The sequence below is a fragment of the Sceloporus occidentalis genome, unplaced genomic scaffold (assembly GCF_023333645.1).
Source record: "Sceloporus occidentalis isolate IW3139 unplaced genomic scaffold, rSceOcc1.0.p SCAF_12, whole genome shotgun sequence".
Taxonomy (NCBI): Eukaryota; Metazoa; Chordata; class Lepidosauria; order Squamata; family Phrynosomatidae; genus Sceloporus; species Sceloporus occidentalis.
In genome coordinates this window covers 5,614,088-5,627,272 of record NW_028316992.1, presented here as the reverse complement: position 1 = coordinate 5,627,272, position 13,185 = coordinate 5,614,088, and the positions used below count along the sequence as shown (strand labels likewise).

General features: G+C 39.6%; 1 protein-coding gene across 1 annotated transcript; it reads right to left on the bottom strand.

Annotated features, from left to right (window-relative positions):
* Positions 1-924: 924 nt before the first annotated feature.
* On the bottom strand, positions 925-1,619 carry LOC149305223 (carbonic anhydrase-related protein 11-like). Its single transcript, XM_089477838.1, has 2 exons — positions 1,545-1,619; positions 925-1,449 (listed from the first exon to the last, which is right to left on the bottom strand). The coding sequence occupies exons 1-2, from the start codon at positions 1,617-1,619 to the stop codon at positions 925-927; spliced, it is 600 nt and encodes a 199-aa protein (XP_089333964.1).
* Positions 1,620-13,185: the final 11,566 nt, after the last annotated feature.

Here is a 13,185-nt window from a genome sequence, read left to right as displayed (position 1 = left end):
TATTCATCCATATTCAAATAGTAGATTTCTTTTGGCAATAAAATGTTTTCCTCTCCTGCATCCAGTTTAGGTTCTTGAAGACCATTCAGATATTATCATAATCCTGTAGAATTGGTCTTCGTATTTTCCTAAACTTCCCAGGATAGATATGTTGTCTGTATTTTCCACCATAGATTATCTCCCATTAGTGCAAGTCCACCCCCCCTTTGCAAATAATGAAAGTAATTCAGGATTCTGGGGTTATTCCCACTGTATTTCTGCATCCCCCTCCCCAAAAAACATTCTGAAGTTCAGGACGTTAACATGTATGGGGGAAACCATCCTACTTGGATTTTGGTGCCCCATGGCCCTGAGTATTGCCCACAAACATCTTGGGGTCTCACTCAGACACGGAGGAGGGTAGTTTCCATTACTTATATGCCCAAGAAAACATTCTGAGGTAAGTGCAGCATTTAAAGTACAGTCCAGCTTAATTGGGCTGCCCAGAATTTGGGGTACATTCTCTCTAACATGTGGGGCTCATAGAGATTTCAAATATACTGGATGTCTAGAACAAAAATAATTTTCTTTGGGAATGCAGGGAGGCAATGTCAGTGGGCAAGATTTTAGTCCTCAAGCTTCTGGGGGGCTCCCACTCCCTATTAAGATATGGCTGTTCAATAGGAAGCATGCCACATTCTGCTTACAAATAGCCCTGGTCTTATTTTGGAAAACCTCTGGAAGCCACACCAGGGTAAGCATGTGTGTTCCGAGCACCATTGAGATGAAAACTCAAATGTGGATTCACACCCTACATTATTCCCCTGTTCATGGCGGGAGGCCAACGAGTCACCCAGAGGTGGGAGGTTGTAGTCAGACATTTTGAAGGAGCGACAGCCACCCTCAAGCATTCAATGGGAGAAAACGTACTGCGCCAGGCTTCAGCTACACAACAGTTTTGGGAGGCCGTGTGCCATCAACATGTAGCCTAAAGTTGCCCCCTTTGCAACGTCGAGTGGGGCGACGAGGGTCTCGATTGCCCCGAAGGCTTCGGTGCAAGAGGGGCTGGAGAGGTCTTGAGTTGTCACTCATGCTCCGGAAAATTTGGGAAGGGAGATTCTGGCTGAGAAGACGAAGGGAGTGTATCTGTACAGAGGTAATATTGATGGGTCGGTCAATGAGGATCCAAGTGGCTGTTTCATAGCACGGTGGGGTTGACATGGATCCCTGGTAAGTGATAAAACCAAATGCCTCCGGATAAAGATCTTCAAGGCTCAGGTCATGAAGAAGGTAAGCATCATTTTTATATGAGATCCTTGTAATCGTTTCTCTGTTTAACAGTCTGGTTAGGAATGGGTTGGGACTTGATCCAATATTGGCGAAGATCGAAATGACGCCCAGGCAATTGGGATTGCGTGAGGCTTCTGAGATATTGGGGTAGAGTTCTTGGTTGTAGTGGATCAGCTGCACCTTAGGAGCCAGCAGTTGCACCAAATGATGGAAGTCTGTTCAGCTGGTGACTGGGGTGACATTTCCAGGTCCCTCCCACCAGTGAGCAAGGCTACAACTATCAGAAGGACACCTGTTGCAATGCATCCTTGCAGCCTTGCTTGCTGGTGGGATGGAGCTGAAAACGCCATCCTGCTGCACCCTGATGGGCAGCTGAATAAACCTCTACCGAACCTTTCTTGACAAAAGGCAAGAGTAAGATGGTGCTGCACAGACTCTGAATTTATGGGATGGAAGTGTTTGAGCCACCTGTGACCTGCACTCATATATTCTTGGCCTTGCTTCCTCCAGCACTCAGTGTTGGAGAGAGCAAGGGGAATAATAGTTGAGTGCTTTATTTTTAAAATGTTGTATGCTACTTAAAAGCTCTAGAAGCCACTGGAATAAAAGTTTTGGAATACCTAGAAGTTGTTTTTTTTTAAAGCTATTATGTATATTAAGTACAATGATTAATGACATGAAACATTTTGGAAAACAAAAAGAGAATATCCTGATTCTCATAATGAATAATAATAATAATAATAATAATAATAATAAATTTGCATTTATATCCTGCCTCTCCCTATGGATAGAGGCGGGTTACAATAACACAAAAATAACAATAAAGTATACAATATGTATAAAACCAATTCTACATAATCCCCTACCCCCAACCCCCCTCCCTACCTTAAAAACAAATTAGAAATAAAAACAACAGCAGTATAAAATACTAAGTAAAATTAGTCGAGATAGACATATTTGAGGTATAGAGCCTTGCAGAAGTATTCACACACAAACCCTTTGACGTCTCCTCATTTTCTTGCATTACAGTGTGGAAATGAAAATTATTTAAATGGCACTGGTACCACTTGATGTATATAAGGTACTCAAAACTATGAAGATACAAATGGTTTCTATGGTGGCACAAAAGTTAAGTAAACAAAAACAAACTGGAACATATTAGTTGCATAATTATTCACTCTTCTGTGTCAATATTTGGTTGAAGAAGCACCTTTGGCAGCAATTACAGCAGCTTTGTGCATTTGAATCCTGCAATTCCTGTCCAATTTTGCTGACAAAACTGGTCCAGCTCTGGCTAGCTGGTTGGGGATGAATAGTAAACAGCAGTTTTCAAGTCTTGGGACAAATTCTACATTGGATTGAAGTCTGGATTCTGATTGGGCTGTTTTAACACATCCAGATTCTTCTTTTCAAACCACTTCCGGTGTTATTTTGGCTGCGTGTTTAGGGCACTGTTCTACTGAAAGGTGAACCTCTACCCTAGTACCAGGACACCTGCAGACAGAATCAGGTTTTCCTTTGGAATAGCCCTCATCCATCTTGCTCTCAGTCCTCTCAAGTTTCCTTACTGAGGAAAAACATTCACTGCCATTCTTCACTGTGGGGATTATTGTTAAATTTAGTATCAACTTTAGCTTTATCATCCCCGAGAAATGCATGCCAACCAAATCTCAAATAAAAACCCTCCATTTGCAATAACTTTTCATTTTCTAATGTAATTAAATCTTTCAACCATACAAGACAGCAAGCACAATAATATGACTTTAAATCTGGCAAACCTAAGTCTCCTCTTTGTCTAACACCTTTCAATATCTTAAATCTAATCCTTCATTTTTTTTACCTTGCCAGATAAACCAAAATGTCTTTCTGCCATTGTTTAAATAATACCTCATTTAACAGAATCCGTAGAGTGTGAATCAAAAGCATTTTAGATAAATTCAGTTTTGTCCATTTTTATAAATCACACTTAATTTCCTTCCAAATGTTAATATAAGTATCTCAAAATAGGATGCAATTCTTAATTTGCAGGTATTTATTTTAATATTAATTTGCAAGTATTTAACTTTTTATAATCAATCTTATATTCTGATTTCTCTGAAAACTATTTGTTCTGACTTTTGTCATATTCTTAGGTAAGACAACAATTTTATATTTATTTATTTTAAATCCACTCAATTCACCATATTCCTTCAAAATTAAATGTGATGTTTAAATACTTTCCAATGGATTTTATAAAGAAAATACAAGGACATCAGAAAAAGCATTTGGTTTATATGCATGGTTTTAACTTTTGCACCTCTTATCATTTTTCTTCTTTTCTTACTATTTTGTTCACAATCTCCAACACTGGTAAACATAGCAAAAGTGATAAAGGGCAGCCCTGTCTGGTTCTCCTTTGACTGGGATTGGTCAAATCACAATTTATCAAACTATAAGCTTGTTTCTTTTTGTATATTAATTTTATCCATTTTATAAAGTTTTCTCCAAAGTTCATTTTTTCTAATACTGCAAAAATAAATGGTCAATGCACATTATCAAAAGCTTTCTCTGCATCAAGAAAAATCATGACCATTTGTTTTCCACCATATTTCTCGTAATATTCCAAGATATCTAAAATATTTCTAACACCATTCCTTAAATATCTTCTGGGGCTGCTTCTGTATTGCAGAAATAATGTAGTTTGACACCACTTTAACAGCTGTGGCTCTGCTTTGGAAGCCTTGTATGATAATCGTCTGAGCTGCAGCCTGTTACTATTGGGCAGCCAGGAGAAAGAATGAGCCCTTTATGTATTTTTGGTAATACATAAAATATAGCAGTTCTAGGATTAGATTTTACCACAGCGATTTGATCTCTTCTGCAGACCCAGTTAATGGTAAGCCTTTGAGATCTTGTGGAATGGCAATGGACGTAAATAAACACATCACCATTCTGCTTGGAGAGGCATTAAGGCAGATCAGGCATTCAAAGCAATTTCTGGAAAGAGGACTATAGTGTGAGATGCAAATATAATGAACAACTGGATAAGAGTGATGTCTCATGACATGGTCTGGGAAGGCACACAATTACGGCACTACAAATAAGGATAGACTTTAATACATGTGAGGTTTATGACTCAGAAGGGATTGGCAAATGTAAGTAAGCATAATGAGTATTGGTGAATTGCAAAACTGCCTAAAATCAGGAGAGATTTTCAAAGAACCATTGTTAAATTTGGTTTGTATCAAGGGAAAGGCAATGGGGGTTAGATGGGTGCTGGTTCATTATAGAGTACCTATAGTGATTTCCATTTTGATTTTAACATGAAAATACAGCCTCTGTGAGAAAAGTGAGCAGGCTTAAAATATAAATGTGCATAAAAAGTGAAAACAGTGGAGGATCCCAGATAAGCTGAGAATGATGTCTTAAAACCACCCAACCCCAAGGGCTGATTCAACATATATGTAACGATATCTCTCATCATCATCATTTGTTGCCTTGTCGTTCACATCTAGTCTATGCATGTAGCAGAACAAGGTAGGTAGGAGATGGCTGAATGGGCTGAACCACTTTGAACTAGAAGTGATGGGAGAAAAGAGCATTTTTGAATGCTTTCCAGCTCACAATGGAAAATCTCAGAGCATTCATGAAAAAAATAAAACAAGGCATGTAGTGAACAAGGTTCCCCTCCCTGCCCTTTTCATGTGTTAGGATGATTTGTTTTGTTTGCAGTTGGAATGACATTTTTGCACACATTATCTATGGGACACGCCCACAAGACGATTTGTGTTACTTCTCAAAGAGGACAGCAATCTGCATACAATTCATTTATGCTGCTCCATGGGTGTAGTTGCACAGTTAGGCTGCATCTGCACTGCAGAAATAATCAAGTTTGACACCACTTTAACTGCCATGGCTCAATGGTATGGAATTCTTGGATTTGTAGTTCTGTGAGACATTTGGTCTTCTTTGAGTTATGGTGCCAGAACAAACTACAATTCCCAGGATTTTGTAACATTAAGCCTTGGCCATACTATGTGAGCAATGTCCTTCAGTATTCTACATTGGGCAAATAGGCCAGTCTCTGCACTAGAGGATAAATGGATGTATATCTGACATTAGGAATGAGAATACACAAAAACTCATGGAAGAACACTTCAATCTCCCTGGGCATTCCATCTCAGACCAGAACAGCAGTCCTTGAACGAAAGTACTACAAAGAAAGATAAACAGCAGAATTCAAATTTATCCATAGACTGCAGTCTATCAGCAATGGATTGAACAGAGATAATGGTTTCCTGGCACACTACACACATTTCAACACCAGCTAACCTCCATCCTCATGAGGGCGCCTTGACCTGTTCATCACATATCTCTGTTTCCCACATTTATCTACTCTCCTTACATTTAGACAACAGCTTCTTTGCTGCCTTTGTCCACCAATGGCCACAGTAAAACCTAGAATTGCCACCTCATTTCCATATCCACAGGATTTTGAATTTGAATTGACAGTCTCACACACAAATGACTTATATAGGTCTGTCCTTGGGGTTTCCACTCCACCAAATCTGAGCATCTGATACATTTAATGAAGGAGACTGAAGTCTATGAAATCAACAGGGCTATTTCCCTCTCTGTGACTGTGGAGTCCCCATGTACTAGATGACAAAAATGAGTATGACACATGTCTTGCCCCCAGCTCTCTAAACTAAACTGTTGCTATTCATAAGCTCTGAAGGCAGATCTGATTGACAGTCCATGGAAGAGAGAAGGGACACCACCCTTTATGTTGCCTCAGGCAGCAGAATGGCTCAGGCTGGTACTGACTTTTGTTTCTAGGTCAGTCGTCAACAAAATTCACTCTTTCTGATTCACCCCTAAATTGAAAGGATGCTGTGCTGGGAAGTAGAATCCTCAGGAGTCCAGTGAATGACTGGCAGTCAGAAGATGCCTCTGGATTGTTAAAATGCTATGCTGGCAAGGAATTGACTGGGTTTGACCAACTAGTCACAAGATCAGCATACCCTCCAACTGTCCTGAAATCCCTCTTGTACTCCTTTAAAAATGTCCTGGTTTCTCTTTTCTTCTCCCACTTTCCTCTTTGTCTTCATCCGCTGTAATCTGAGTTCAAAATGCAAAAGTAGTTTATAGATATAGACATTTAAGAACACAAACATTGAAAACAGACCTCAAATAATGTAATTGCCTGTTTAAATTTATATGGACTCATGGAGATGAATGAAAATCACGTAAGATAATGCACAGGGACAGTAGGATAAACCAATGTTAAAGATATACATCCTCTGTTTTTGTGAAGGATCTGTTCCTGATTAACAACTTTGGTTGTCTTGACCACATTCAGATGTTACTCAGGCATACATGACCTGATTATATATATCTGGAAGGTATGAATTAGTAACTGAAAAAAATCCTTTTTAAAAATTTTTTAAACTGGAAGTCTTAGAACCCACCCACCTCCAGTCAGCATTGTCAGTGGCCATGCTAGCTGGTGGGAGATTTGGGGAGAGTTTGGAAAATTTAGGCCACAAACAGACAAGCCAAAATAAAGCTGCTTCAGGTCACTTTGGAGGTATGCTGTTTAAATGACACATGCATTTAAGCTGCACCAAAGCTGCACTTGAGTCCTTAGGACTGGAGTGTGACTTTGGCGCAGCATCCAGCCTCTTAGGACACATTCAGCATTTAAGTACCATATCTCCAAAGTGACCCGAAGCAGCTTTATTTTGGCCTGTCTGTTTGGGCCCTTAGTCCCCAAAAAGGAATTTTTCTAAGCACAACAGGGACCACCGAGAAGCAGTGTAAGCTTTGTAAACTTTTTTCGGGAAGAGTAGGATGCAGTATACAAAAGGCATTTGTCTACAGAGTCTCTGTTTTTAGAATATGAATCACCAAGGAGTTCCAAGGTGTTACATTTCTTCTAAAGTGCTAAAAAAATAATATGTTCTAGAACATGACCCTGGTTTCTACAAATCTTTCACTGCCCCCCTTCCCAAGTGGACAGATTGCAGGCATGCATTAAATGCTTTGGAAATGAAAGTAACACATAGCACAAAAATAGCACAACCACAAAAATATGCATTCTGGGAAGTATGGAGAACTTTTTTTTTTAAAGAAAATACTTATTTAAGAAATACATGGTTAGAATGTAACTCTAGACAATATGTAAGAAACTTGTGCATTTGTCTAGGACTTTATCGCACCAGGCTTGTAAGGCACTTCAATCGCATTAGTCTAGGAAAAGCAAACATACTGGATTGGGAACAGTCATTATGACACAGCTTTTCCAAATAGCCATGGTGCTAGTTCGGTTCTGGCCTCTGTCTTCCACACTCCAACCTCCAAAGTCCTACCTCCCTGTTCTACCCCATTCCAAGCATGACTGTCAGACTGCATTTATTTTTTGTGCAATTGCACAATCATGGCAATTTGTTAAGTAAAATAAAGAAAGAAAGAAGAAAAAGAAATTGAAAAAAAGAAAGAAAAATAGTCTGCTGGGGAATAGTGAGGGGGAAAGGGGGAGAGGAACATATGCATGCCCTTGCGCACCACTTGACTACCTGCATATCAGAACTGCTTCAGAGGAACTTACCACACATTCATCAACAGTAGAAAAGTGTGTTTGGGAAGCATTGAGGTGTTTTGCACATGAATGAAGAGAAGCACTTTGGCAACAGATGGACTATAGAGCAGGTAATGGACAGACACAGCATTGTGTGATAAGGTATGCTTATAGATGTGACTCTCCTGCTCTATTTTTCAAGCTATGTGTGATAAAGTCCTTAGTTTTGTGTGGTGTAGTGGTTTGAGTGCTGGACTACGACTCTGGGAGACCAGGGTTTGAATCCCCGCTCGGCCATGGAATCCTCAAAGGATGGCAATGGCAACCCTGCTCTGATGAAACTTGCCAAGAAAACCTTGTAATAGGTTCGCGTAGGTGAGGTCAGAAATGACTTGAAGGCACACAAAACAACAAACATATTATGAACTTCCAGTATTCAAGCAGTTTATTACACAGATAAATGCCACCTTTCTACTAAGTAGAAAATGGCATACATAGTTCTCTGTGCTCTCCCACATATTATCTTCATTACATTCCTATGAAGTTGGGTAAGCTATGGAATAGTGACTAGCCCAAGGTTACTCACAGAGTTTAGGGCCACTAATGGCTACGAGTAAAGATGGCTCTACGTCTTCTCCAATGTCAGATGCATACTCCACAGTTGCTGGGGAGCATGGGATGGAGGATGCTGTTGCATTCGCTCCCTGTTTCCCAGAGGCAGCTGGTTGGCCACATGTGAGCAAAATGTTCGGTCTTATCTAACATGGCTGTACCTATGTTCTGGGAACCCTCAGAGGATTTGAATCCAAGTCTCTTCAGCTCTGGTGTAACTTTTTAGGTACTCAAGGATCTTTTGAAGTGGAAAGTAAGGGCATGAACAAAATACAAAGGCCTGAATCCTATTCTTAGTTCCAATAAAAGTAAACCTGCTGAATCAATGGAATTTGCCTACTTGTTGAATAATTAATTCAATGGGTTTGCTCTACAGTGGACCCTTGGTATCCGCTGAGGTTTGGTTCCAGGACCCAACATGGATACTCAAATCAGTGGAAGCTCAAGCCCCATTATATACAATGGGGTTGTAAAATGGTGGTCCTTATATTAAATGGCAAAATCAAGTTTTGCTTTTTTGGAATATTTTCAAGCTATGGATGGTTGAATCTGTGGATAAAGAATCTGTGAAAATGGAGGATAACTGTACTTAGAATTAACCAATAGGTTCAGGTCATGAACATAAAAATAAACAGTGAATAAACTATGTCCAGGTGAGGCTATTGTTGTGATATTACTTTTTCTCATTCATGATATTTCAATGAGCATACAAATAACAATGCCTTCCCTTCATAACCTTTTCCTGTTTCCCCACCACTTCTTTGTCATTTTTCTTGTCACAAAAACATCAACTAAGGAAGGAGAGACAGAATAGCTCTACAATATCTTTTTATGGGTAACACTAGTAGGAAACCTCTATCTGGAAATACCTTTGAACTGCCAATTACAAACCCTTTTGTATCTCTTTACGTATGTCAGATGTTAGAAGATATGCTTATATGTGGTATGATTCACTTCTGCAACACCCCCACCCCATCCCAGCTTTGCTCTGTTAGTAAACAGGCCTGTGGACATTGTTTTTTCATAATAAAATTTCCAGACAAGTGTGGGTTTTCTCCATTGCCAGGCTTAAAATTTGAGTTCTTTGTTTTCAGACTCTGCCATCTACTGTTGGAATGACAAAAAGCACACAGACTGTAGTACATCAGCATATTAAATGTTTTGCCAGGACAATGGATTCCTCCAGAAGAACACATCAGAATGGCACCAGAAGAAATGGTGGTCCATCCTTAGAAGACTTTTACTCACAGTTTATTGCAGGACAATCCTTCACCAATCTAATCATCTTCTTACTATAATATTTTAGTCATATGCTGTCAATTGATGAAAAGAGGAAAATTACAGATGAGAGTTGTAAAGTGTTCAATATTAGTGGTTTATTCTGTTTTGAGCTTTAAGGAAGTGGAAGTTTATAATGATATTTGAGTGGAGTCCCCATTACATAATACACACAACAGTGAGGCAAAAACATAAATGAGATGTCTTTTTGCTTTTGGTAATACTTCTTTTGTGTTGGCTGGCATACGTTGCATTTTGCCCCATGAATGGGGTGCTGCAGAATTCCATTCTGTCCCCTGTTCTTTCTGCAGCTGCCACCACATTGCAGAGTCAATGCAGTTTGACACCACTTTAATGGTCATGGCTCCATTGTATGGAATCCTGGAGTTGTAGTTTGTTGTGGCAGCAGAGATCTCTGATAGAGAGGACTAAATAACTTACAAAACTACATACCCCAGAGTTCTATAGCACTGAGCCATGTCAGTCAAAATGGTTTCAAACTACATTAAATCTACAGTGTATATGCAGCTTGAAATCTATGTTGAAGTCACTTAATTTAGTGGCTCACAAAGGACATCTTGGATCTCAGAAGTACTTCTTTGTACAGTCATAGCTAAGTCCTTTTCTGTTGCTTTCAGTCTGATTTAGCAATGCTTAACTTTTGCTTATTAATTTACCACTAGGTTTTGCAAAGAATTAAGAAAGACAGAGAGCTCATCTACTAGCCTCAGAGCTGCCCTGGATTCCCTCTGTTGTCTTTGAACTTCGTATTGATGACAGTTGGCTGTCTACACACACATCCCACTGTGCTGCCCGGCACTGGCACTACCACCACTGGTGCAAGTTGCTCCTTCTCAGGTTAGAAACAAGGCATCTAGCATTGATCCTATGGCTGGGCATCTCACTTCATTGTGACCTCAGAGAGACTGAATCATACCTGCAGCAGCACAGTAGGACAAGGATGTAAACCACTACCTGGTGTCACTCCAGAGTGTTCTAGATTTTCCTGCAAAATGTGGAGGAAAATGTGGTTCTACCTACCTAAAATCTGATTTAGGTAGGTAGATTCGAATTGGGATTTGGTCTCACGTCATGTAGCCAAGTCACAATGAGGCAGGTGTAAACCAGTGTAACTGGCCAATGTAGAAATACTCTTAGCAAAAGAAGATTAAACACAGAAAAATATAAGCATTAATCTGTGATAATTCAATAAATTAAAAATAGCAATAAGAATCCCAGCCTGTATTCTAACTGTAGCTTTTTTTCAATATGTATTACTGATCCTTTCAGAATTTGGAAAAGTAACTTTTTTGAACAGAGTTTCCATGCTCTTTCAGCTAGCATGGCCACAGGCTATGCTCTCTGAAGGACTCTGGAGTTAAAATCCAAAAAGGCAACTTTCACAAGCTCTGGTTCCTGTTTTCTCATTTTTAGTTTCCTTACCTTTTGAATGATTTAACCTCCCATGTGCATGAAAGGGGTGAAACAGTTCCCCCCCACCCATGTCATTAAAAAAATAACACAAAGTTGCACTTTGATATAGATAAAGAAAAACAAGGCATTTCACACTTACTGGATAAATATTAAATGCCCAGGGCCTCAGCATCGAATAAAGAGGCATGTTCACATATTACATGAAATCAGCACATCTCTGGTTAAGAGTGAGAGGAAAGGCCATAGACTTACTGCCTCCAGCATCCAGGTGTGTAAATGTACTGAAGCACCTGCCTATCCTGGAGTGTAAATGACTGTGGATAAAGGTCATATACTAAGTTTTAAAAGGTAATTACTTACCTCCTGCAGTTTGGGAGCTGTTTGGAAATTGTCAATTCTCAAATTGCAGTGCCTATTCTTACAGTGTTTTGTCAAGGAAATGCTGGTGCTGCTTCTGGCTGCAATCTCAGGGCTAATTTTCACATTCAGAAAAAAAAATCTGTACAGAATATTTCTGCTCTACTTCTTCAATGTCACAAATAAAAAAATGCCCCACTTTCAGAAAGCTAGCATTTCAGGGAAAGGATCTAAGTCCACCATTAAGGGCTATTTTTTAATATCCAGGGAAGGAGTTTATAAGAGAAAGCTTTATATCATGCGTTATTCTAGTTGAGTTTTGCAAGGTTATAGGAACCAAGGGTGAAGCAGTAGAGAAGAAGGTACCTGGGACCTCTAAATCTATGTGTAGTTCCCTGCCTGTAGACCCATTCATGAAATCACATTAATGTTCTGATATTTTTGGTCTCCTGACATCCAAGTGTTGGAGATAACATCTAAGAAAGAATAGAGAATGAAACATTTCAAATCTCATCCCATTTAGACCTACCTGTCTGAAACCAAAATGAATAATCTGCTTCTTCAAATGATGCTCAGGCTTAGTCTTTGGTGGGCCACCAAGGGAAAAGGATGCAATGTGTTGACTGGAAACACCTCTCTGTGCACATGGGTGAATTTTCCTCCTGTGTTATCTTTGAATTTGTCCCAGAAATAATGGTGTGTGTCTTGAATATATTCTGCACAGAACATTTATAGCTGTAGGGTCCAAAGTAGACATGACACCCACACCCATGTCTATCTCTTGACTTTCTTTTTAAAAGTGGAAAAACAATGAATAACTTTTTTATCTTTGGGGGGGATATACAGTAGCAGAGGCTAATTTTAAGTGGGGAAATGATCTGAAGGAAAGGAGGAAAAAAAATCTTCACTTCACTGTTAACCCACTTAAACATTAATACTTCTATTGTTGCCTTCCATAAGGTTGAAGTTACATACAAAGGTGTGTAACATCTGAACATGATTGGTCAGAGCAAAATTACATCCACTGGTGTGTGGCATCTAATTTGAGCATAGTTTTCCATCCTTGTTGTGAAAGAAAGAAACATGGCAAATGCCGTCAAATATCTTAAGAGGTGCTAATTTATTATGTGTGTGTGTGCCTTTAAGCTGCCTGTTGACTTATGGAAACATCTTGAGTTTCATAGGGTTTTTTTTAACACAGTTTCCATGATCTTTCAGCTAGCATGGCCACTGGCTATGCTCTCTGAAGGATTCTGAAAGTTAAAAAATTACATCCAATGGCATCTGCACAAAGCCATCCAGCAGAGCTGTTCCAAGTGGTCATGGGTCTTTTATACACTCACTTATACACTCAAGTAGAAAATGCAGACCACTCGGAGGCCCACTGTGAAGAATTTGTACGGCATTTTGTATATAAAGTTACTCAGATCCATTCCAACTTGGATGCTACAGTTGATACAGTACCAGTTGATTTAACCTTGGCTCCTGTCTGTCCAGTGTTAATGGATACTTTTCAACTTGTGCAGCCTGATGATGTGGACAGGATCCTTGGAGAGGTAAAAGGCACCACATGTGTCTTGGACCCTTGTCCTTCTTGGGGCTCATTCCAACTTAGGCCTGAAATAGATGGGCCGAAAGCGCGATGCCGGTGCCAAAATTAGGGTTCCAGAGTGCGC

What these genes read in the sequence shown, in the direction of transcription:
- LOC149305223 (XM_089477838.1), bottom strand. Translation starts at nt 1,619, where the DNA reads ATGGCGTTTTCAGCTCCATCCCACCAGCAAGCAAGGCTGCAAGGATGC. An exon ending in CAGGTGTCCTTCTGATAGTT is followed by an intron (nt 1,450 to 1,544) that starts GTAGCCTTGCTC and finishes CTGGCTCCTAAG; the next exon opens with GTGCAGCTGATCCACTACAA.